General features: G+C 44.4%; 2 protein-coding genes across 6 annotated transcripts in view; both read right to left on the minus strand.

Moving 5' to 3' along the window:
- abca4b (ATP-binding cassette, sub-family A (ABC1), member 4b) overlaps positions 1 to 10,098 on the minus strand; it is a 32,841-nt gene extending 22,743 nt beyond the window's left edge. For all 3 annotated transcript variants that reach the window (XM_062987973.1, XM_062987972.1, XM_062987971.1), the window contains exons 1-13: positions 10,033 to 10,098; positions 9,156 to 9,249; positions 8,873 to 9,014; positions 8,473 to 8,612; positions 7,691 to 7,818; positions 7,314 to 7,511; positions 5,077 to 5,166; positions 2,392 to 2,626; positions 2,109 to 2,248; positions 1,750 to 1,866; positions 1,177 to 1,374; positions 526 to 731; positions 146 to 322 (exon numbers count right to left, since the gene is read on the minus strand). In XM_062987973.1, coding sequence (XP_062844043.1) covers positions 146 to 322; positions 526 to 731; positions 1,177 to 1,374; positions 1,750 to 1,866; positions 2,109 to 2,248; positions 2,392 to 2,626; positions 5,077 to 5,166; positions 7,314 to 7,511; positions 7,691 to 7,818; positions 8,473 to 8,612; positions 8,873 to 9,014; positions 9,156 to 9,249; positions 10,033 to 10,098 — 1,931 coding nt within the window. The remainder of the gene's footprint in view (positions 1 to 145; positions 323 to 525; positions 732 to 1,176; positions 1,375 to 1,749; positions 1,867 to 2,108; positions 2,249 to 2,391; positions 2,627 to 5,076; positions 5,167 to 7,313; positions 7,512 to 7,690; positions 7,819 to 8,472; positions 8,613 to 8,872; positions 9,015 to 9,155; positions 9,250 to 10,032) is intronic.
- A 1,220-nt stretch (positions 10,099 to 11,318) lies between these two features.
- The window catches only part of LOC134302329 (rho GTPase-activating protein 29-like), a 30,012-nt gene continuing 16,330 nt past the window's right edge, over positions 11,319 to 25,000 (minus strand). For 2 of the 3 annotated variants that reach the window (XM_062987396.1, XM_062987398.1), the window contains 14 exons: positions 24,667 to 24,747; positions 24,360 to 24,515; positions 23,766 to 23,903; positions 23,485 to 23,675; positions 22,561 to 22,709; positions 20,872 to 20,973; positions 16,131 to 16,220; positions 15,583 to 15,746; positions 14,951 to 15,139; positions 14,656 to 14,793; positions 14,343 to 14,548; positions 14,013 to 14,268; positions 13,758 to 13,869; positions 11,319 to 13,580 (listed from right to left, as the gene is read on the minus strand). In XM_062987396.1, the coding sequence (XP_062843466.1) occupies positions 12,697 to 13,580; positions 13,758 to 13,869; positions 14,013 to 14,268; positions 14,343 to 14,548; positions 14,656 to 14,793; positions 14,951 to 15,139; positions 15,583 to 15,746; positions 16,131 to 16,220; positions 20,872 to 20,973; positions 22,561 to 22,709; positions 23,485 to 23,675; positions 23,766 to 23,903; positions 24,360 to 24,515; positions 24,667 to 24,747 (2,856 nt within the window). In that variant the 3' untranslated portion in view covers positions 11,319 to 12,696. The remainder of the gene's footprint in view (positions 13,581 to 13,757; positions 13,870 to 14,012; positions 14,269 to 14,342; positions 14,549 to 14,655; positions 14,794 to 14,950; positions 15,140 to 15,582; positions 15,747 to 16,130; positions 16,221 to 20,871; positions 20,974 to 22,560; positions 22,710 to 23,484; positions 23,676 to 23,765; positions 23,904 to 24,359; positions 24,516 to 24,666; positions 24,748 to 25,000) is intronic. The other variant, XM_062987397.1, reaches the window with a different exon arrangement.

Raw genomic sequence — 25,000 nt, forward strand, 5'->3', positions numbered from 1 at the left:
AAGCTTTTATGAAGCTGTCAGCAGTGAAGCAGACACGGTGGATAGAGAAACTGATCTGAACTCTAATCAGGTCGTGACTGAAGGTGTAAATGTACATGAATGGGATGAGTTAGAAGACATGAGAGGATCAGGGGTAAACACGTACACATCATCCACGTAGCAGGGATACGGCATCTGCTGAACATAAACTCCCAGCTGGGACTGAGGGTTGGTGAGAAGTTTGAGGACGCCGTGCTCGATCATGTCCTGCAGGTACGCAAATCCTCCCCAAATATAACGCAGGTCCTCCACAGGGTCGGCTCTCGGGCCAGGGTCCCAGTACCTAACACACACACAGACACACACACACATGGAGGAAAACATTGCTGGAATCAGTCATTAATAATTTGGGATTCGACCCACACTGCTTCACCGCTACATGAAAAAGTTCCTCCCTGAACCTCCTGCTGATGTTCTGGATTTTGTCTTGTATCGGTAATGAAAGATTTTGGGGGCGACTGATGGTTAATAAATGCCTCCTTGTACCTGTCTTTGATCTTGTTGGTGCGCTCCACCGCGTCGATGTCCATGCGGATCTTATATTTGACGTGGCGCGGCACCTCCGAGGTCCAGGGATACACGTCCAAAAATACCAGCCCCGCCCAGAACTTGTTCTCCTGCAGCAGAAACAGCGCCTGATGGTTCATCTGCTCCTCATCCATGTGGCCCACAAACTTATCCAGATTAACACACTGCAGAGGAATAAAGAGAGAAACACACACACATTACGCTCGTCCAGATCTCTGTGGTGCTATCAGCCAGTCAGAGTCTACACAGACATGGTTGGCTATATCTCAGGGTTGGCTATATCTCTTGTCAGTGCACTCTCAGTGCTGGTCCCAAGCTCAGGATCCATCAGGTATCAATGAAAGTCTCAGTGATTGGTTCATTTTAAGTGTTCCTATTTCTATGATAATCGGCCACGTCTCAAACCACCTTGTCTGTTTTACCATTTCTTACAATCAGGAGGCCACAGACAAAGAGCTGCGTCCCAAACCTCATCCCACTGCACTGAAGAGTATTCTGTGTTTCTAAAGCACTATCACTCTTACTCAGTATGGGGGTTTGGGACACAGCCACAGGAAATGGTCGGTAATAAAATAAAGAGGGTCAGTGGCCGGGTGGATGGTGTCTGACCTGGCTGTACTGGATGATCATGTGTAGAATCTGGTCAGTGAGGTTAAAGATGTTCCTCCAGTCAAAGTCCGGCATGTCCTCGTATCTCTCTCTGGAACAGCCGTCATGGAGGAAGTTCAGGACGTGTTTGGTGGTGAATTCTGTCTCCGCCAGACGCCGATCCAAAAAATCCATCACGGTGGGGTTTCTGAGCGTGTCCTGCAGAGGGAACGAGGAACAGCTCAGAGAACCAAAACTGTAGGCTGTGTAATCAGCTCAGCCATCAATCATCTGTGGAATATTAACTGCTTAATGTTTCCACAGGGAGAACAGAACTGCTGGTTTTATATTGCTCAAATTACAACACTGTGGGGCACTAGGGGGCGCTAATATACCCAACAACAAATCATCATCATTTATTTGGTATAGAAATATGATCAGGTAACAAATGGGATCTCCAGTCTGAAACCTCATCAAATATAAATATCTATTAATATTTATATTATTTTACTTCCTTACTAAAACAACAGATGTAATTGTGTTTGATGGTGAAATAAATAAATGATTTTAGGTGATTTATTATTCCAGTCGTACCCGAATCATGTTCATCTGAACACTGTCCTGAAAAAAGTTCCAGATCTGAGGACCAACTTCCTGCCAGGCTTTTATCATCGTTATCAACCGCTCCAACTCCTCAAACGTACTGTTAGCCTTTACACACACACACACACACACACACACACACACACACACACACACACACACACACAAACACACATTACTCAGAAATACACAAAATAATCTTTATATCTGCACAGTAGTTTTCAAACAGTCGTGTTTACTGTCCAGCCCAGGGGCCAAAGAGGGGCCCACAGACACATATGATCCAGTCTCTTACAACAATAATACGATGGATTAGCATGTGTGTGTGTGTGTGTGTGTGTGTGTCTTACTCCTTTCAGTATCTTGTGTACAGCAGTAGAGTCGGGGGTGAACAGGATCTTTCCCATGATGAGCGGTTTCACTGAGTTCCACATGATCTTAGTAACAGGGTTCGACTCCAGACTCTGCATCAGACTGTTACAGAACGGAGCTGAAACACACACACACACACACACACACACACACACACAGTGAATCAGCTTTGCACATTAAACACAGAAACACGTATGATAATTCTTTCTAAACTAATGAATGTGTGTGTGTGTGTGTTGTATAATGAGAGTGTGTGCTCACTGGTGGACTGATCGTAGGTGTAGCTGTCATGTGTCCTGGAGTTGTTGAGTCCTAGAAAAGCTCTGTAGTTGTTGTCCTCGTACCAGTTGAAGGATAAAACACGTGACGTTTCCTTGTAACCACAGAACAGATCAGACAGGATGGAGAGCAGCTGAGTGAGAGACGACGGGCCGCCGTCCTGGAACAGCGGGAGCAGAACCTTCAGCAGAGACCTGGAGCTCGGTCTGTTCAGCAACTAATCACACACACACACACACACACAGAGGCTCATTAAAAACCCATTTTCCATGTATTAATGATTTATTAATATTTTCTGTGACTGAATATCAGGAACTTTTTGTGAAATTTCTGAACATCTACAGAGACCAAAAATCCTGACTGAACGAAATCTGAGCTTCAGAACAAAATAAACTGATCTGCTCACGTTCACTCAGCAAATCATCTCAAATCCTTCAACTGATTTTCTAATTTGTGATGAAAATTCCAGAAAGAAAATGCAAAATAGAAACATTCAGCTCCCAATGTGTGTGTGTGTGGGGGGGGTGTTTGAAATGTTGGAACAATAAAATCTAAACCCTCCATATTAATAATAATAAATACAGTAACTCAGACGAGAAAGTCCCGCCTCATTCACACACACCCAAGTTACAACCTGCTGGCTTCAAGTGTACACACACACACACACCCACACACACTCCGTTGCTGAAGAATTCAGATCCACCCACTGCAGGATGTCACCTGTAAGGAATGTCACAAACTGGTAAGTTAGTAACAAACTGGAACATCGTCCTCCTTACATCACACACCAGAGAACGTCGTCTTCAGCTCATTATCAGCTTTCATTCATTCATCCTGCATGTTCTGTACTAGTTCTAAACTATTTCACTGAAAACACACACACACACACACACACACACCATGTTCTAACCCACATCGCTTTGTGCACAAAATCCCGTTCATGCTGGAACAGTAAAGAGCCTTCCCTAAACTGTTCTCACACAGCTGGAAGCATATCATTGATTTTATACCTGACTGGTGAGCATGTGTTTATGATTATATATACAGTTGTGTTAAAAAAAAAAGCAGTGATTTTAAAAAAGTGAATAAAGCACAAAATCATTATAATAACTTTTATTTCCATAAATGCAAATGCACTGAAAATACTGCACTTTCAATTCTAAATCAAAACATTAACAACATTTAGCCAGTTTGTGTTCATCCTTTACAGAAAGTTAAGAAAAATAAATATTAGGCTGTTCAAAAAAATAGCAGTGCCAGCATTTTTCTTTAAAAACTCAAAAAATGTTAAAAATGTTAACTTTAAATTACTGAACTAATATTTACTGGCATAACAATTGTTTCTGAGATCTGTGTTGCATGGAGTCGACCAACTTCTGGCACCTCTGAACAGGTATTCCAGTCCAGGATGATTAGACGACATTCCACAGTTCTTCTGCAATTTTGGGTTTTGCCTCAAAAAAACGCATTTCAGACGTCAGAACACAAGTTCTCTATGAGATTGAAGTCAGGGGATTGTGCTGGCCACTCTATTACCTCAATCTTGTTTGTCTGTAACCAAGATGTTTTGGGTCATTGTCATGTTGAAACACCCATTTTAAGGACATTTCTTCTTCGACATAGAGCAACATGATCTCAAGTATTCTGATATATTTAAACTGATCCATGATCCCTCGTATGTGATAAATAGACGTAACACCATGGTATGAAAAACATCCTCATGTCATAGTTTTGTACCACCGTGCTTTACTGTCTTCACAGTGAACTTTGGCTCGAATTCAGTGCTTGAGGGTCGTCTGATATACTGTCTACAGCCACTAGACCCAAAAAGAACAATTTTGCTTTCACCAGTCCACAAAATGTTGAGCCATTTCTCTTTGGACCAGTTAATGTGTTCCTTGGGAATTTTGAACCCATTCAGGACGTCTTTTTCTTAACAATGGGACTTTGCAAGGAGTTCTTGCTGGTCAATTGGCTTCACTTAATCATCTTCTGTACTCACTGGTAACTTCAGATGTTCCTTGATCTTTCTGGAGGTGATCATTGGCTGAACCTTTGCCATTCTGGCTATTCTTTGATCCATTTGAACAGTAGTTCCACGCTTCCTTCTGCATCTTTCAGGTTTTGGTTGTCACTTCAAGGCATTTGAGATCATTTTAGCTGAGCAGCCTATCATTTGCTGCACTTCTCTGTATGTTTTTTCCCTCTAAAATCAACTTTTTAATCAAAGTATGCTGTTCATCAGAACAATGTCTGAAACAACCCATTTTACCCAGTATTTCAGAAGGAAATGTGCTATGACCAACCTGTGCAACATTTGCCCCCCTCCTACCTTAAATAAGGGCCAAATTTGACACCCGTTCCTCTGCAGAATGAATGACTTCACCAATTGAACTCCTCACTGCTATTATTTTGAACAACCCCCTTTCAATCAATGCTTCGATTACTCAGAATGAGTGGGATGCATGTCCTAATTGTTGGGTTTGTTTTGTTTTCAATACTCAAAATTTTTTGCTATGTAGAAATAGCATTTCTACTAAAAACCTTGATTTATCAAGTTAATGGTGTTGGACTGCTATTTTTTTTAACACCACTGTATATAGATAGTGTGTGTGTGTGTGTGTGTGTGTGTGTGTGTAGTGTAGTGTTTACTGCAGTTGTGTGTACCTGCTGGATGCTTTTGGACACAGATGAGAGAACCTGACCCCAAAACTGCAGATCAATTCCTGTAGCGTGATTATCCAACACCATCGGCAACTACACACACACACACACACACACACAAACAAATAAGTGTGTGTGTGTGTGTGTGTGAGAGAGAGAGAGTATGAGAGAGAACATGTATAAGAAGGTGCCTCATTTATGAAGTCATGTATAGAATAATGTAAATGTGTACATTCGTTATTGTTTAATTCCATATATGTAAATAGCTATAGTTATAACTTTATAGACATACAGTGGGGCCAAAAAGTATTTAGTCAGCCACTGATTGTGCAAGTTCTCCTACTTAGAAAGATGAGAGAGGTCTGTAATTTTCATCATAGGTACACTTCAAGAAAAAAAAATCCAGGAAATCACATTGTAGGATTTTTAAAGAATTTATTTGTAAATTATGGTGGTAAATAAGTATTTGGTCAATAACAAACAAGCAAGATTTCTGGCTCTCACAGACCTGTAACTTCTTCTTTAAGAAGCTTTCCTGTCCTCCACTCGTTACCTGTATTAATGGCACCTGTTTGACATCGTTATCTGTATAAAAGACACCTGTCCACAGCCTCAAACAGTCAGACTCCAAACTCAACCATGGCCAAGACCAAAGAGCTGTCGAAGGACACCAGGAAGAAAATTGTAGACCTGCACCAGGCTGGGAAGAGTGAATCTACAATAGGCAAGCAGGTCGGTGTGAATAAATCAACTGTGGGAGCAATTGTAAGAAAATGGAAGACATACAAGACCATTGATAATCTCCCTTGGGGTCAAGATCTCATCCCGTGGGGTCAAAATGATCATGAGAACGGTGAGCAAAAATCCCAGAACTACACGGAGGGACCTGATGAATGACCTGCAGAGAGCTGGGACCAAAGTAACAAAGGCTACCATCAGTAACACACTACGCCGAGAGGGACTCAAATCCTGCAGTGCCGGGCGTGTCCCCCTGCTTAAGCCAGTACATGTCCAGGCCCGTCTGAAGTTTGCCAGAGAGCATAAGGATGATCCAGAAGAGGATTTGGAGAATATCATGTGGTCAGATGAAACCAAAATGGAACTTCTTGGTAAAAACTCAACTCGTCGTGTTTGGAGGAAGAAGAATGCTGAGTAAACACCATACCTACTGTGAAGCATGGGGGTGGAAACATCATGCTTTGGGGCTGTTTTTCTGCAAAGGGGACAGGACGACTGATCCGTGTTAAGGGAAGAATGAACGGGGCCATGTATCGTGAGATTTTAAGCCAAAACCTCCTTCCATCAGTGAGAGCATTGAAGATGGAACGTGGCTGGGTCTTCCAGCATGACAATGATCCCAAACACAGCGCTCGGGCAACGAAGGAGTGGCTCCGTAAAAAGCATTTCCAGGTCCTGGAGTGGCCTAGCCAGTCTCCAGACCTCAACCCCATAGAAAATTTGTGGAGTCCGTGTTGCCCAGCGACAGCCCCAAAACATCACTGCTCTAGAGGAGATCTGCATGGAGGAATGGGCCAAAATAGCAGCTACAGTGTGTGCAAACCTGGTGAAGACTTACAGGAAACGTTTCACCTCTGTCATTGCCAACAAATGTTATGTTACAAAGTATTGAGTTGAACTTTTGTTATTGACCAAATACTTATTTTCCACCATAATTTATTTACAAATAAATTATTTAAAAATCCTACAATGTGATTTCCTGGATTTTTTTTCTCATTTTGTCTTTCATAGTTGAAGTGTAGCTATGATGAAAATTACAGACCTCTCTCATCTTTCTAAGTAGGAGAACTTGCACAATCAGTGGCTGACTAAATACTTTTTGGCCCCACTGTATTAATCATAGATAAATGTTACTGATATTCTCTGTTTTCTTTGCACAATGCTACTATTTGCACTTCTGCTTGAAGCTAACTACATTTCGTTGCCTTGTACCTGTACTGAGCAACAACAATAAAGTTAAATCTATCTATTGTTTAATCATAAAGAGCTTTTAATGTTTGTTGTGTTCAGCAGACAGAAGCTCAGCTGTAGAAAGGAATAATGTCTGTCAGTCTAGGGTGTTAATCAGTAGGGTGTTAATCAGATTACTGATCTGGGCCATGTGTAGTCAGCATGCTAATGATGCCGCCCTGTTAACTAACTCCCTGGGGGGGTAGGTTTAGGGTTGGTGGGTCAGGTACAATACATACAGCATCTCCTCTGGGGTGAGAGCACAAACCTACCAGTCTGAAGAGCTTGAAGAAGTCGATGTTGGCGTACAGTTTATCCTCGACCTTTTGCAGTCTCTGTGGGGTGAGGGCACACATGGCATTGCGTACCCCGTGAACCCCCCGCCGACTCGGGAAAATGATGAAGCGTTCCAGCAGAACCTGACTGCACGCTATTTCCTGCAGGCTCAGATCAGGAACTCCAAAAGCAAACTGGAGATAAAACATTTAGAAGATTTAGATGATCTGCTGGGTCAGATCAGGAACTCTGATATGTGTAAAGGTTCTGTAGGTCAGGAATATGCTGAGGTTCTGTGGTTGTGAGGTTCAGAGGTTGTGAGGTTGTGGTTCTCAGGGTTGTACTGAGGCTCTCAGAGGAGAGTAAGAGGTACCTGTTCCACTCGGACCCGTGCGTTAGTAAGCTGATTGACCACTGAGTCGGAGAGGCCGACGTCCCGCAGTAAAAACGATGTAAGAGTCTCATCGTCCTTCAGAATGTCCTCGACCTTCAGTCCTCTGCCTGAGAGAGGAGGAGAGATAAACTGTTTACTGGGTTCAGCTCTTATATTTCTAATATTTTAGGAACTGGGAACCTAGGACAAGATTCAGCCTTATTAAAAAGTTTGTGCACCCCTGTCAAGTTCCTTTTTTTGTACACATGAGGGAACACAGACAGATTATTACAGTTCCAGTAATTATTCTTCATGTTCCAGTGTGTCGAAGTTGGTTCCAGATTTATTCTCCCATTTTAAACGTTAGGGTGGAGAATCAGTTTAGAAGCTGATGTGTTTAAGGAACCTGACAAAATATGAATGTATGTGATAAAACTGAAATACACTACATGACCAAAAGTATGTGGACGTTCTGCCATTGTTTGATAAATTCTGTGTGTAGAAACTCCAGCGGCCTGAACTGAGCCTTGACCTCAAGTCCACTGAACACCTAATTGTTTATCATCAGTGCCTGACCTCACAAAGGCTCTTTTGACCCCACAGACACACTTCAGCATCAAGCTTTAAGTTTCCCCAGACATGTGAAAGCCATTACGACTGTAAAAGGAAGTGAAGCCAACTCCATATTAATCCCCATCATTTTTGAACAGTAAATCCAAAGCGTCCACATAATTTTAGCCATTCAAAAAGCCAGAAGCCAGAGACTGGATCAGATTTTGTACCTGCAACTCGAGCCGGATCTGTTCTCAGTGTTTCCATAAAGTTGCTGAAATCAGACGCTTCCTGCCAGAGTCGACCCAACTGCTGAAACTCGGTGTCCTCAAACAACAGCTCCTGAGCGTCGCCATAAAACCGCGCCAGTCTAAAGAGAAATGCTTATTATTAATAATCATTATATCTAAATCTAACCTTTCATTTATCTGAAATGTAAAAATATTGATTATATTTGTGGTGAGTAACTCCAGGATTTATTAATGAACCTCACAAGCCAACAGAGATTTCATTCTTTAATAAACTTTAAACTTAATTAAGGTTCTGATAACTAAAACATACGACTGGTGAAGTACAAGTAGATTTAATACATTTAAGTGGGGTGGCTAATAAAAACATGATGTGTTTTACATGGAGTTGTTGTAATTAGACACGATTCCTGGAGATTCTCCTGGAGTTGCGTATCGGAAACACGGATTATTAACGTTGCAGAAAATTCCCTGAATCCACGGCAAAATTCCAGCTGAAGGCATCGCCTTGTTGGGGAAGTGACCTAAAATGATTTTAAAAATCTACTGTTAATAATAATAACATAAACACAACATGTCCAAAAGTTCATGTACACACAAACATCATATTTATTGGAGCATCCTGCACCTCGTAGTGAAGTTAATTCTGATCATTCTAATCTTACATTCATGCTGCTGGTAAAGAGGATTTGCTCGTCTCAGCCACACAAGTCCAACAAACAAGAAGACGGGCCAGAGGATCTCCACCAGGAATCGAACCTGAACAACATTAAATATTATTTATACATCCAAAAAATGAAGCTTAATTTAAGGTGTTGTTAAATGTTAGTTATAAATGTTAGTTATAAATGTTAGTTATAAATGTTTACATCTACAGCAGGAAAATATCAAAACATGTTAATATTTACAGCAGTAAAAATAGGAGCGTTTGTGTTTGTGTTGTTGAGTTTTTATTACAGAATCTCGATCAGGAAGCACTGCAGAAGATTTTGGTAGTTTTCAACAAGCTTGAGATCTTATTTTATAACCACACTTTAGTAATAAACCATAACCATAACTCTTAGTAACACACCTTTAGGAAGTTCTGAACATTTCTGCAGCTCTTTTGCTGGTATTCTTGGTTTCTTTTATATCTTTGCATGTTGTGCTCTTGGTGTGATTTTTACAGATGTCAAGGTTAACCCTAACTCGACAAAGAAATTTGCTCCGAAAAAGAAATTATACCCCCCCATTAAGGAAACTGTAATTTAGTTAGGATTAATAATGTTTGAATAATTCAGCATTATGTTCCTGATGTTCTGTTCTATTTGCATGATTTCATGTATAACAGTGCAGATTTATTAAACATTTATTACAACTGTAGTCTGGATCTTTATTTTATAATGTATTGCAGTAAATCACGACCTGTGGAAGTGCGGCCTGTGGTCCTGCTACACAAAATGCTTTATATTAACACAGAAATATCAGATTATTGATCAGTAAATGTTAGTAAATGTTATTTTGGCAGTTCTGATGATAAGTTTGGGTAAGTTTGGTTTGTACCTTCTGTCTCTTGCGCAGCGTCCAGTTTTTCCAGAGCAAGAGACGAATCTGTCCAGTCGTGTTCATTTCTGCCCTGGTTTAACCCCTGCAGAGGGGCCCTGTGGGGTAACAAACCTGATCACAATAATAAAAACACTTTCGTTATTCAAGTTCTTTCATAATTTATGAATCTTTTAAAATAATGAAAATCTGCTGATTTTTAATAACAGTTGTTTTTTATCATCCACAAACTTCTGGTACAAACTGTTCACGACTTTGCTCACTTAAGTCGAGAACTGGAGATGTTTGGTTCAGATTTTACTTTTAATCACACACAAGGTTGAGTTTTATTTTAACTCCACCATGCTTGTGTTGAAGGCTTTGAATGCTTCACCCTTGCTCCCCCCAAAATACTTCTGCTCATCGTGGCCATCATAAACAAACTCAGTTGATCCTTGTTCATGACAATGTAAAGCTAGCTTGACTGTGGACAGTCTCAAATCTTCTTTGCAGCATTAAGTAACCATTTGCCTTTTTCCTCTGACATTGGTAGAGAACACTGTTCCATGTACTTTTTCATGGGTAAAGCCAAACTAGCCCTATTTATATATATATATATATATATATATATATATGCACATCAACACAGAATTTTTGACCCAGCAGATAAAAAACCCAGAATGAACTCAAACACGTTCAGTAACAGAAAACAGACGGTTGCAGAAACACATGCAGAAAATCTTTTTAGACACTAATCTATTATTATTCTGAGCTGATCTTTATTATTATAAAAGTGTATTATTTAATTCACTCCCAGACTGAAATCTTTAAAACAAAACAATTTGTATTAAAAATAAACTAATAACACACACCAACATAAAAAAAAAATAATTACATACATTTACATTCTATAGTAACAATAAAGCAGGCAAGATTCTTACCTCAGACCTGAATCAGTTCAGGAACCTATTATATTTATATAAAGTTAAAATAAAACATTAATAATTGATTATTGTTCTCATTGAAGGTGCAGCAGTAAAACGAGCGACTCTGAACTGAATCATGTGATGTGTAATCTGATTATGTTAATCCGTCTAATCCTGAGAAACCGGCTCATTTAACCTCTAATAATAATAAAAAGAATACAAATAAATTCTGTTCTTTATTCTTCTGTGTGATCAAATGATGAAATGCTCCTGGATCCACATTTATAAAGATCAGATTTCATATTAATAAACTGATTAATACAATCAGACTACTTTTAAATAAAATGAAACAGTTTAATTAGCATGTAACAACAGTAAGTGTTTATGAATAAAAGTGTTTAATTCTGTTCGAGTTACAATAAGAGGCAGAAACAGAGACGCTAATGAGAGAACTGAGCTGATACAGTAACACTAAACACTTTTAAATATAATCTGTACAAACATTTCATCTACACAAAACAACCAGTAAACACATCAGATATATCATTTATAAAACCTTTAATCATGTTCTTATTAACAATAGCATCACTGGTTAGCACATCAGCTAACGGCGTGTTTGTAACACTTTTCTCTCCTTTTAACAGGAAGTCGTCTCACACATTGTGACCAGGTCAGTACTGAGTGAGTGAATCTGGTCCTGTTGTTTACAGGTGGAAGAAAGCGGCGATTAAACACTAAATTAATCAAATAATTATTAATAATTGTTGCTAAAAATGAGCGATTTTTTGCCTCCAAATAATCTGACCTCAATAACTGCTGTTTGATATTAAATGTAATTAAATGTGGTTTCTGTAACAATAAATATTCAGATTCTGTTTGATTCTTCTGATAATGATATTATTTTATAAAGAACTCAATAATGAATAAATAAATACAGAGAACATAAAACATCCCAAAGCGATTCGTTGTACACGTTATATTAATTTAGAAACACAAACTGTGTGGAAAACATAAAACATTTTAAATCAAATAAAGTCAAAGTTTTAATGGGAAACAATCCTGTAATCTGATTACAGTGAGTACTTACACTGAATTTACACTGAATTTACACTGAATTTACACTGTACTGGAGCTGCTGTAACACTTGAATTTCCCCAACGGGGATCAATAAAAGAATCTTATCTTATCTTATCTTAACGTAACAGAGTGCAGTGCTTTACACCAAACACTCACCCACACACACTCAGCATCTATTTACACTGACGGATCAGATCCAACTATCGCTTTCCATCATCCATCATCATCCATTATTTATATTTATTTATTTCTGCCGAGTGTTTTTATTTTATATTAATTTCACTTTGTGAGTCAGTAATGACGGGCGGAGCCGAACAGCTCAGCCGTGCTGAGGGATGATGGGAAATTGAGTTGTACATATACAAATAATTCCTGTAAAATAAACTGATATTTACAAAATACAACTAAAATAATAAAATAAAATATTTTACACTCTACACGAATATATTCTGAATTATTGTGTAATAATAAAACGTGATTATTAGCGGTTTGGTTCAGTTATTATTATAATTGGGGGGAGACGATTGATTCTGAGCAGAGCTGAGATGATCAGAGAGCAGGGCGGGGGCGGGGGGGCGGGTGGGTGCAGTGTGTGTGTGTGTGGGGGGGGGGGGGTCTGTTCTCATCTGTTCTGTGTTGAGCTGCTGTAATAATAATAAATAAAGTTTCTATTATAAACAGTTTAAACAAAATGAGCCTCTCTGTGAGGGTTCGAGCGCTGGCTGCTGTTTCTCCGTCTCTGATAGGCCGAGATGAGCTGGTCCGGGTGGGACTCCGAGGGCGTGGCCTCTTTAGCTGTTGTGACCGATGTTCCAGCTGTTGTTGATGATGATGTTAGCGTAGCATGAGGCGGCACCAGCGTTACAGACAGTGTAGTTCTAGCGGTGGATGCTGAACCCGCGGCGCTCTTTTCCACCTCTGATGATTTAGGATAAGTGTGGGGGGGTCTGTAGAAGGTTCCGGAGGGGGGTTGGAGGGTCCGTGGTGCTCTGAAGGCTATAGGTACTTCCCTCTCGCTGGTGCTGCTGTCGCGCCGCAGGGTTCGGAAGGGTCGGACTGTAACCGTGTACGGACAGTTCTGGGGCAGGATGCTAATGCTGCTGGACGTTAGCGGGGTTTCCGCGTTTGTGCCGGCTGTTTTGGCTCCGTCGGTTGTAACGGTGTCGGTTTTGGTGGTGTCGGTGTTGACTCCACCCACTGGCTCAGAGGGAGGCAGGTTAGCGACGATCTTGGCGGTGCGCGGCGTGACGTCGTAATGGCGGTACTGTTTGTCCCAGGTGCGGCGGAGTGTGTGCGTGTGGATGAACGGGCTGCGATACGGACGACTCTCCGCTTTCTCCCACTCCGGACTCTCCGCGATGGTGCCGGCGGTGGAATTTTCCCGCTCGACCAGGCTGCGCTCGCTGTGTTCGCCGAGCAGGCGGTCGACAGGTAAACTGACAGGGCGGGACAGGAAGTGGGTTCGCTGTGGGCGGAGCCGCACCGAAGAAGAGTGCGTATTGGTCCCGGGACGATTCAGCACTGAAGAGGATCCGACGCCGTTAATCCCGTCTGTACTGTCACCTACTGGCAGAGAGGAGAAATACAATTTTACTTCCCTTACACAGAACAAACGTGTCTGCAGCTCAGTCACAGGGACTTTTAGATACAGCAGGTGCTGGGGACTGGACCACTAGGGGGCGTCACATTAGAGTGTTTAATGACATGATTATTACTATTAGTGTGATCTGTACTCATACTGACCGGCTTTGTCCTCTTTTACTGCATGTCCACTTCCCAAGTGCACTTCCTTCACTTCATCCACTGAGTGTGAGGAGCGAATCCCTGTGGAGTATCTCTTAGAGGATTTAGAGCTCTGCAACACACACACACACACACACACACACACACACACCAGCTCGTTACAGGTCAGGATTCATCCAGGTACTTGATTGACTCATTCTGGGATATATCCAGTTCCTTGTAGTGACAGGGCTGATCCTGATTGGTTGTTCTCACCTCTTTGATGTCCAGGAGAGATTGTGAGTGGCGGCTGAGTGAAGGGTTAGAGGAAGGGGCGGGGCTTAAAGGCACATCAAAAATCATCTGGTGGTGTTGAATAAACAGCTCCACCATCAGAGCCTGGTACGGATAATCCACCAGCGAGGACAGAGACACGTCCGACTCCACCTGTCTGGGTTTGATCAGAGTCGGTCCAAAGATGATCCCCAAGTTACTCGCCGTCATCTTATTCTCCTCTGCGTGCTCCGTTACCCTGGAAACACAGAACCACGTCAACAATCATCTTCTACGAGCAGGCGTGGCCTGAGTGTCCCGGCGCGCAGGTACCTGTGCAGGTGAGTGATGAGGAAGTGCAGGGTGCGGTAGTGAGCAGGTGGAAGTTGTCTCAGCAGCTCTCGTATTTTGAAGACGATCCGTTTCAGACTGATGCTGAGCTCAGGAGAGTCAGAACCGTCCCGCCTGGAGCTCTGAGCTTCTTTAGCCAAACCGATAAAGTCGTTATAGAAACGGTACAGGATCAAAGGCTCCGGCAACTGCATACACACACACACACACACACACAATAAAAACGTATAATCGTTCAGAATTCTCCGTCCATCATGTATCATTATGTGTGTAGAGTGTGTAGGACAGTAGTTACCTGTCTCAGGTAGAGTTTGAGCACGTTGCTGATGTCGTGTGGATAAAGGTCTGAAAGCTCCACCAGGTCTTTGCCGTTCTCGAAGGCCTGACAGAGTTTCTCCACCCGCGACTTCGCTCCGTTTACCCGATAAATTCCCTAAAGATCAAACAGAGCGTTTCACTCCTCCGTGTGTGTGTGTGTGTGTGTGTGTGTGTGTGTGTGTGTGTGACTCAACCAAAATATTTCACTCATTACACCAAATAACGACACGTGTCCTACACGCAGGCTGCGGTTACTCCTGCAGTCATGTTACCTTGATGTTGAGGGCGCGGCTCTCGATCTCTGACGTGCATTTCTTGATGATGAAGGGAATTCCGTCTGCGCTGTTTTTAGCCACCTGAGCAAAATCGATTCCAAATAAGTGCAGGCGACCCTGCAGCTTCTTATGGCCGCACTGGATCGCCAACGTCTCCAAACACTTTTTATGGCACGCCAGAGAACACTGAACACACACATACACACACGGAGACGTTCACAAGCACATTAATGCTTAATATTTAAATACAGTAAAATATAAATAAATGTAATAAAATAATCTAGCATCACAGCATTAATATTTATACTTAAGTGGAATTTTCTGGAGGATCAAAATCAGGTCTCATGAACCTGTAAGTGATTATAAAATCGTTCCACGACTTCCTGATATTTTTGGACATAGATTTATTTTCACTGAGTGTCCACTTTGTTTTGAATAGATTGAATTCAGATTTCTTTCCTCTCTGATGGAACAGATCTGATAATAAAGCAATAAAACAAACTGGGACTGTGATCCACCCGCCCCCCCCCCAGAAGCAGTTGATTTGAGACGCACCCTTAAAACCCTGAGAGTGCTTTTACATTAAGGCTTAATTAAACTGATGAAGATGATGATGATGATGATGGTACCTCCTCACACTCTGCACCGTGGAACACCACCAGACTGTCACACTCTCTACACTTGGAGGGGGCGCGCATCTTCCTCAGCTTGTGGGTGTGAGCCGCTTTCGACATCTGAGTGTTCCGGAAAGGACCAGGGGAGTTCGCCGTTTCAGTTACCATCTCCCCCAGACCTGCAACACACACACACACACACACACACTTACTTACTCATGCACTCACACCTCGGGCATTCAAAGCAGCCAATCCACCTTCTACATGTTTAGAATGTACTATGTAACCTGAGACAAACCCACACTGACACATGAAGACATAAAAATCTCCTCAGTGAGCAAACACAGATCCTCAGGTACCTCCCTGTGTTCACTCACTGGCTGAGGGTCTGCCTGCACCCACTGTTCCACGTTACCATACCATACAAACATTTAACAGACCTGCAATTTAACCCTCTAATATTTGGTCTATTTGAAACTCTGTTAGTTGCCTTTAAGTTGTTTGAAATGTGGCATTTTAAGGTGATAGTAATCAGAATGTGACGTTAATTACAGTAAACTCACCGTTATCTACAGGTTCTCTTTCATCTAAGTCATCAGCAGAAGACATGGTACCTGTAGAGGGGGTTCTGGGGAGCCTGCGCTTAAAATCCCCTACACACACAAATCACACCAAAACAACACACATAAACACAAGGAACAAAATTACACAACCCACATATCACCACCCATCAGCACCGACTGTATCTGATCATCAGTGTGCAGAAATCTGAGCTCCACTCATCATCAGAACTGTAAATCAGACTCACTGCTGCTGTCAGATCTCAGCATGTGGACTGGGTTCAGATCTGCTGCACAACCTTAATTACACCTCAGCTTCAGCTCACAGGCTGATGATCTCACCTTCTCATGTGTAATTCTCTGGTGATCCAGGTCCTGCAGCACTTTCACACTATCACCCCCACGTGTGACGTCTGCTGCTACCGTGTTCCTTATCATTCAAGTGTTTAGACAAGCACTGACCATTCTTTTGATTAGCAGAGGTTTTCTTTGTGTTACCCACCCATGAGCACCATTTTAGAGATTCACTGAGGCTTTTGGGTCTTCTCTAACTCCTGTCCACTCCTGGGTAGATTCACTACTGTTTCAAATTTTGAAATGTCTCTCAGTGTGGTTCGGTGGAGTCCTAGAGCTTAAGAAAAGGCCATGAAGAAACATGAAGGTGCTGCAGGACTTTGGTGGTTTAAGATGATGAGATGAGGAACAGGTTAACTGGTGGACTGAGTAGCTTAAGAGAGCAGTTAGATTTCCACACCAAAGTCTGAGGTGATGATCAGTTCTGTGTGATATGAAGCTGAGATGCGGACGTTGTTCTGGTTTCAGTGAGCATGTGTGTGTGCGGAGGTGTGTGAGGACGTGTGTGAGGACGTGTGTGTGAGGACGTGTGTGAGGACGTGTGTGTGAGGACGTGTGTGAGGACGTGTGTGAGGACGTGTGTGAGGACGTGTGTGTGAGGACGTGTGTGAGGACGTGTGTGAGGACGTGTGTGTGAGGACGTGTGTGAGGACGTGTGTGAGGACGTGTGTGAGGACGTGTGTGTGAGGACGTGTGTGAGGACGTGTGTGAGGACGTGTGTGTGAGGACGTGTGTGAGGACGTGTGTGAGGACGTGTGTGTGAGGACGTGTGTGAGGACGTGTGTGTGAGGACGTGTGTGAGGACGTGTGTGAGGACGTGTGTGTGAGGACGTGTGTGAGGACGTGTGTGTGAGGACGTGTGTGAGGACGTGTGTGAGGACGTGTGTGTGAGGACGTGTGTGAGGACGTGTGTGAGGACGTGTGTGTGAGGACGTGTGTGAGGAGGTGTGTGTGAGGACGTGTGTGTGAGAACGTGTGTGAGGACGTGTGTGAGGACGTGTGTGAGGACGTGTGTGAGGACGTGTGTGTGAGGACGTGTGTGAGGACGTGTGTGTGAGGACGTGTGTGTGAGGACGTGTGTGAGGACGTGTGTGAGGACGTGTGTGTGAGGACGTGTGTGAGGACGTGTGTGAGGACGTGTGTGTGAGGACGTGTGTGAGGACGTGTGTGAGGACGTGTGTGAGGACGTGTGTGTGAGGACGTGTGTGAGGACGTGTGTGTGAGGACGTGTGTGTGAGGACGTGTGTGAGGACGTGTGTGAGGACGTGTGTGTGAGGACGTGTGTGTGAGGACGTGTGTGAGGACGTGTGTGTGAGGACGTGTGTGTGAGGACGTGTGTGAGGACGTGTGTGAGGACGTGTGTGTGAGGACGTGTGTGAGGACGTGTGTGAGGACGTGTGTGTGAGGACGTGTGTGAGGACGTGTGTGAGGACGTGTGTGTGAGGACGTGTGTGAGGACGTGTGTGTGAGGACGTGTGTGAGGACGTGTGTGAGGACGTGTGTGTGAGGACGTGTGTGAGGACGTGTGTGAGGACGTGTGTGTGAGGACGTGTGTGAGGACGTGTGTGTGAGGACGTGTGTGTGAGGACGTGTGTGAGGACGTGTGTGAGGACGTGTGTGTGAGGACGTGTGTGTGAGGACGTGTGTGAGGACGTGTGTGTGAGGACGTGTGTGTGAGGACGTGTGTGAGGACGTGTGTGAGGACGTGTGTGTGAGGACGTGTGTGAGGACGTGTGTGAGGACGTGTGTGTGAGGACGTGTGTGTGAGGACGTGTGTGAGGACGTGTGTGAGGACGTGTGTGTGCGGAGGTGTGTGAGGACGTGTGTGAGGACGTGTGTGTGAGGACGTGTGTGAGGACGTGTGTGAGGACGTGTGTGAGGACGTGTGTGTGAGGACGTGTGTGTGAGGACGTGTGTGAGGACGTGTGTGAGGACGTGTGTGTGAGGACGTGTGTGAGGACGTGTGTGAGGACGTGTGTGTGAGGACGTGTGTGAGGACGTGTGTGAGGACGTGTGTGTGAGGACGTGTGTGAGGACGTGTGTGAGGACGTGTGTGTGAGGACGTGTGTGAGGACGTGTGTGAGGAGGTGTGTGTGAGGACGTGTGTGTGAGGACGTGTGTGAGGACGTGTGTGAGAACGTGTGTGAGGACGTGTGTGAGGACGTGTGTGAGAACGTGTGTGAGGACGTGTGTGAGGACGTGTGTGAGGACGTGTGTGTGAGGACGTGTGTGAGGAGGTGTGTGTGAGGACGTGTGTGTGAGGACGTGTGTGAGGACGTGTGTGAGGACGTGTGTGAGAACGTGTGTGAGGACGTGTGTGAGGACGTGTGTGAGGACGTGTGTGAGGACGTGTGTGTGTGAGGACGTGTGTGAGGACGTGTGTGAGGACGTGTGTGAGGACGTGTGTGAGGACGTGTGTGTGAGGACGTGTGTGAGGACGTGTGTGAGGACGTGTGTGAGGAGGTGTGTGTGAGGACGTGTGTGTGAGGACGTGTGTGAGGACGTGTGTGAGGACGTGTGTGAGGACGTGTGTGAGGACGTGTGTGTGAGGACGTGTGTGTGAGGACGTGTGTGAGGACGTGTGTGAGGACGTGTGTGAGGAGGTGTGTGTGAGGACGTGTGTGAGGACGTGTGTGAGGACGTGTGTGAGGACGTGTGTGAGGACGTGTGTGTGAGGACGTGTGTGTGAGGACGTGTGTGAGGACGTGTGTGTGAGGACGTGTGTGTGAGGACGTGTGTGAGGACGTGTGTGAGGACGTGTGTGTGAGGACGTGTGTGAGGACGTGTGTGAGGACGTGTGTGTGAGGACGTGTGTGAGGACGTGTGTGAGGACGTGTGTGTGAGGACGTGTGTGAGGACGTGTGTGTGAGGACGTGTGTGAGGACGTGTGTGAGGACGTGTGTGTGAGGACGTGTGTGAGGACGTGTGTGAGGACGTGTGTGTGAGGACGTGTGTGAGGACGTGTGTGTGAGGACGTGTGTGTGAGGACGTGTGTGAGGACGTGTGTGTGAGGACGTGTGTGTGAGGACGTGTGTGAGGACGTGTGTGTGAGGACGTGTGTGTGAGGACGTGTGTGAGGACGTGTGTGAGGACGTGTGTGTGAGGACGTGTGTGAGGACGTGTGTGAGGACGTGTGTGTGAGGACGTGTGTGTGAGGACGTGTGTGAGGACGTGTGTGAGGACGTGTGTGTGCGGAGGTGTGTGAGGACGTGTGTGAGGACGTGTGTGTGAGGACGTGTGTGAGGACGTGTGTGAGGACGTGTGTGAGGACGTGTGTGTGAGGACGTGTGTGTGAGGACGTGTGTGAGGACGTGTGTGAGGACGTGTGTGTGAGGACGTGTGTGAGGACGTGTGTGAGGACGTGTGTGTGAGGACGTGTGTGAGGACGTGTGTGAGGACGTGTGTGTGAGGACGTGTGTGAGGACGTGTGTGAGGACGTGTGTGTGAGGACGTGTGTGAGGACGTGTGTGAGGAGGTGTGTGTGAGGACGTGTGTGTGAGGACGTGTGTGAGGACGTGTGTGAGGACGTGTGTGAGGACGTGTGTGAGGACGTGTGTGAGGACGTGTGTGAGGACGTGTGTGAGGACGTGTGTGTGAGGACGTGTGTGAGGAGGTGTGTGTGAGGACGTGTGTGAGGACGTGTGTGAGGACGTGTGTGAGAACGTGTGTGAGGACGTGTGTGAGGACGTGTGTGAGGACGTGTGTGAGGAGGTGTGTGTGAGGACGTGTGTGAGGACGTGTGTGAGGACGTGTGTGAGGACGTGTGTGAGGACGTGTGTGTGAGGACGTGTGTGAGGACGTGTGTGAGGACGTGTGTGAGGAGGTGTGTGTGAGGACGTGTGTGTGAGGACGTGTGTGAGGACGTGTGTGAGGACGTGTGTGAGGACGTGTGTGAGGACGTGTGTGTGAGGACGTGTGTGTGAGGACGTGTGTGAGGACGTGTGTGAGGACGTGTGTGAGGAGGTGTGTGTGAGGACGTGTGTGAGGACGTGTGTGAGGACGTGTGTGAGGACGTGTGTGTGAGGACGTGTGTGTGAGGACGTGTGTGAGGACGTGTGTGAGGACGTGTGTGTGAGGACGTGTGTGAGGACGTGTGTGAGGACGTGTGTGAGGAGGTGTGTGTGAGGACGTGTGTGAGGACGTGTGTGAGGACGTGTGTGAGGACGTGTGTGAGGACGTGTGTGTGAGGACGTGTGTGAGGACGTGTGTGAGGACGTGTGTGAGGACGTGTGTGTGAGGACGTGTGTGAGGACGTGTGTGAGAACGTGTGTGAGGACGTGTGTGAGGACGTGTGTGAGGACGTGTGTGTGAGGACGTGTGTGAGGACGTGTGTGAGGACGTGTGTGAGAACGTGTGTGAGGACGTGTGTGTGCGGATGTGATGTTGGTACCTGGACTGGCAGTAGGAGAGTCGACAGAGCGAGACTCGCTGCTCCCTCCTGCACTCTCCGAATCGCTGCACATCCCGCTGCTGCCCTGCTGCTGGTTTATACCTATAAACACACACATGCTCAGCAACGTCGCCTCCTACAGGCTGTTTTTACTCTACTGTAAATGTAACTGCACCCTGCTGAGCCGCGGTCTCACCACAATGCTAACTTCCTGTAAAAAAAAAAAAACTGTGCTACTACATCACCACAGCAACCGTTTACATTACTGCGCTGCTGTGATGACCTCAGAAGGGGTGGAGCTTTGCACTCATATTCAGCTAATCAGCGCTAACTATAGCATTGTAGCCAGAGCGGTAGAGAGAACAGAGTGGCGACACTCCCATAGGGAACCGTTGGAAAGGGGGCGGGACATTTTTTCTGCCCAGCTTCCGGGTTGTGGAGCTCTGTATAGTTCCAAACAACCCATAGAGCCCCATTCATTTCCACTACTTATCAAACATTTTTAGCTGTATGTTGCTTTGTTTTAAAAAAATTATGAATTTAATGTCATTAATATACTTAATACTGTTATTGTTTAGCATTTGCTCAGCACTAAATGTTACATGTTTATCTTAATTAATAGGTATAACCCAATTTAGCTTAGTCAGTTAAGCTTAATTAATGACACACGAGTCTTTTCACCTAAAATGAGTTGATTAATCAAGATTCTTGTTACAGAAATGATCATAAAACATTAGAACCACAATAAATCATTATACTTTTACTTTCATACTTAAGTACATTTGAAGGTAAATTTAGTTTAGTACTTTAGTGGAGGTAAAGAGTATTTTTACTTTTACTACTACTTTTACTGGAGTAATATGTTACCTTGGATATCTCTACTTTAACTCAACTACATGGTTTGTGTACCTTGTCCACCACTTACATTAGACAAAATGAACTAGTGCATATTCATAATGAATTCATTAATGTATTACATGTAGGAATCAATTATTAATCACTCATGAAATAAGAGATGAATGAATGCTTTTTCATGTACCTGCACTATAATGTTTTTGGTACGGTAGTGTGTTTATCAATCTGTTCATTCAGTGCAGGTAAACCTTATGAATCCAGCACATGACTTAGTGTTTAGCAAAAATGATTATTATTATGAATCCTCAGGAAAGTGAAGGGAGATTAGTTTATGCAAAAATCAAAACATAAAAAACTTTAATGTCTATACTGTATATTGTCTCTACTACTTAAGGATATCGCATTATGTAATGTATGCTAATATAATGTACTGTGTGTTAACAAGAACGACCTATTAACAAGTCATTATAAACATCAATCTTCCACTTTATATACCAAATTGACATTAAAGCAGATGCAGTAAATGTAAACGCAGTTGAAAATACCCAGAAATTGTACAAATGTTTATTATTTGCCGTTTAATATTTCATTTACTGCTGCCTGTCCCATTTGAGAACATGACAGCGCCGGGTTTGTTTGGAACTATTGAGGGTTACATGAACCACGTGACCGCGTAGCGGCGAGATCAAGGAGTGTCGCAACTCTCTCTATCTACGGCTCTGATTGTAGCGACTGGGATCAAACATTACTCAGCAAATAATCAGTATAAAGGAGAGTTACGGAGCCACTCTGAAATGTTCTGATGGACACAGCTAGAGAAGATGGTAATCGTACCGTGGATGTCTGTGGTGCTGTTGGACTGCTGGTTGTCAGTTCCGCCGAGATGTTTATGAGCGGTGTTGTCCACCTCATCAGTGAAGACCTGAGACGGGATCCCCTGAGAGACGGGGGCGCTGCTCTGTGACCACTTTTTAAAGGACATGCTGCAGAAAACACAGAGGGGGGTGAGTGAGTGATTGAGTGAGTGAGTGGAATAGTACACTATTTTTCTAAGACAGGAAGTACCTGAGCCCCCCCCCCCCCCCCCCCCCCCCCCCCCCCCTTTCACTGATGTTCGGGACAGACTGCACAGCTCTGCGCTCGGGACTGAATCACACACCTGAATTCAGTGGGGCGTGACCCAATACAATAGTCCATGTAGTGTGTATATGTGCATATTTACGTCAAAGCAGAACTTGTTGGACTGTGTGTGTGTGTGAGAGAGAGAGAGAGAGAGAGAGAGAGTGTGTGTGTGTGTGTGTGTGTGTGTGTGTGAGTGTGCAACACTGTGGTTTCATCACTTCCTGAGGAAGAACACAAACAATATTTGCACTAACAGCTTCAGCATCACACACAGAGAGAGGAGCAACCAACCTGTGTGTGTGTGTGTGTGTGTGTGTGTGTGTGTGTGTGTGTGTGTGTGTGTGTGTAACCAGTACACGCTACAACAATTTATATCAGATCTGGTCTGAGTGAATCTTAAAAGGTTGAATTGTTTATATATTTTATATATTTAAGCATTTTGACAGAAGCTATTTTTAATCCACAGGATAATTCAAGCATCGGTGGGTTACGGGGCCTTGTTCAAGGGCCCAATAGTGGCGGTTTGGGGATATTGATTCAGTAACCGCTCTAATCACCATCATTCCCGCCGTATGAACACATTCCTGTGCACACTGTGAGATGAGAGGAAACCAGAGGTGGTGCTGAAGTTCTCACCTGGTCCTGGACGATCTGGTGCCGTCCTGAGACAGCGCCTCCAGCCAGACGCGCTCTTTAGGTAAACTGTGTACGAATTCAGAGTAGCACTGGCCCGGGTCGTACTGCTTGGCCTGATCACACAGCGTCTGGTACCTCTGTGGTACCGACACCATCTGATTGTGGAGCAGCTGGAACCAGTTCACCGTCACCTGCAGGAGAAGCACAGGAAGCCATGAGGAGACCTGATGGTTCTGCTGGTTCATGCTGGTGGCAGCAGGATGTTGTGGTGAGAGACTCACGGCTTTGAGGGTGAGGTCACACTGGAAGATGAGCTCTCGGAGCTGGGTGAGGATCTCAGCTTTGGCTTTTTCCAGTCCCACTTTCTTAGCAGCTGCATCGGTGACACAAAGTCTGAACTGATCCTGAGCTTCTTCAGCCTGGAGCACACAAGAAACATCCTGAGTCCCTCTGCTACTGGGAACGGATATTAATCACAGAAAACTCCAGTAACACCACCAGTAACACCACCAGACTTACTAATGTCTGAGAGAACAACACCTATATTACCCCCGGGAAAAAGTAACTGTAGCACCTTAATCAGCACTGATTGTAAATAATCCCAGTAGGTTTGTTATTATTCCTACTTGAGTGAAGCACTGGTTTCATTTCAGTCTCATTTTGATTGTTTGTTTATTTTTGTTTATTGTTGTAGTTTGAGTTTTTAAATCTGTAATGTGGTTACTGGTTCTTCTCTTCCCCAAACTTTTGGTTCTTTTAAAATTTGCTTTCTAATATAAACAAGTGTGATTATTTTTAATCGAGACTAATTTTGTAGTATTATTGGAGTTCTGATTTGATGTAAGACCCCTGTAGCAGGTTCCTCCACGCTGTACCTTCTGCAGCGCCTCTTCTTCAATCTTCTTCTTCTTCTCCAGAGTTCTTGGGCCAGCGTAGGTCATGTCGTCCCCCGTCCGGCGAGCTTTCTCGTACTCCTCTCTCCTCTGAGCCTGCAGGAGCTGAGCTTTACGTACAGCCGCCTCGGCTTCACTCTGAAACACAGAACGTCAATCAGGTCTTAACTACGAGCAATAATCCACTCAAACAGTGAAGGGATGCATTAGAATCCCTGCAGAGAAATAAGACAGTTTGTTGTTATATAAACAATCCATTAGAACTCTGATGCTCTGTAGATTTCTTTACCATTTTCTTCAGCTCTCTCTGCCACTGCTCCTTCAGCTCCTTCCTCAGTTTATCCAGCTCAACTTTACGTGCCACCAGCGGCTGTGGAACCACAAACAACATTTAATCACATTAAAACAATAAAATATAAAGATTTGTTTACATTACTATGTTTTATATCATACACAAACATCTCTAGAAATATATCTTATCATTTATCATTAATTGATGTATTTCATGTGGTGGAACAAACAGACTGTATTAACTACAAAACCATAAAACCATGAGCTCAGGAGAACTTCAGAAAACCGTTGTCACTTTACACAGGCCAAGAAATGCAATCTGAAACAGCTCA

The sequence above is a fragment of the Trichomycterus rosablanca genome, chromosome 25 (genome assembly GCF_030014385.1).
Source record: "Trichomycterus rosablanca isolate fTriRos1 chromosome 25, fTriRos1.hap1, whole genome shotgun sequence".
NCBI lineage: Eukaryota > Metazoa > Chordata > Actinopteri > Siluriformes > Trichomycteridae > Trichomycterus > Trichomycterus rosablanca.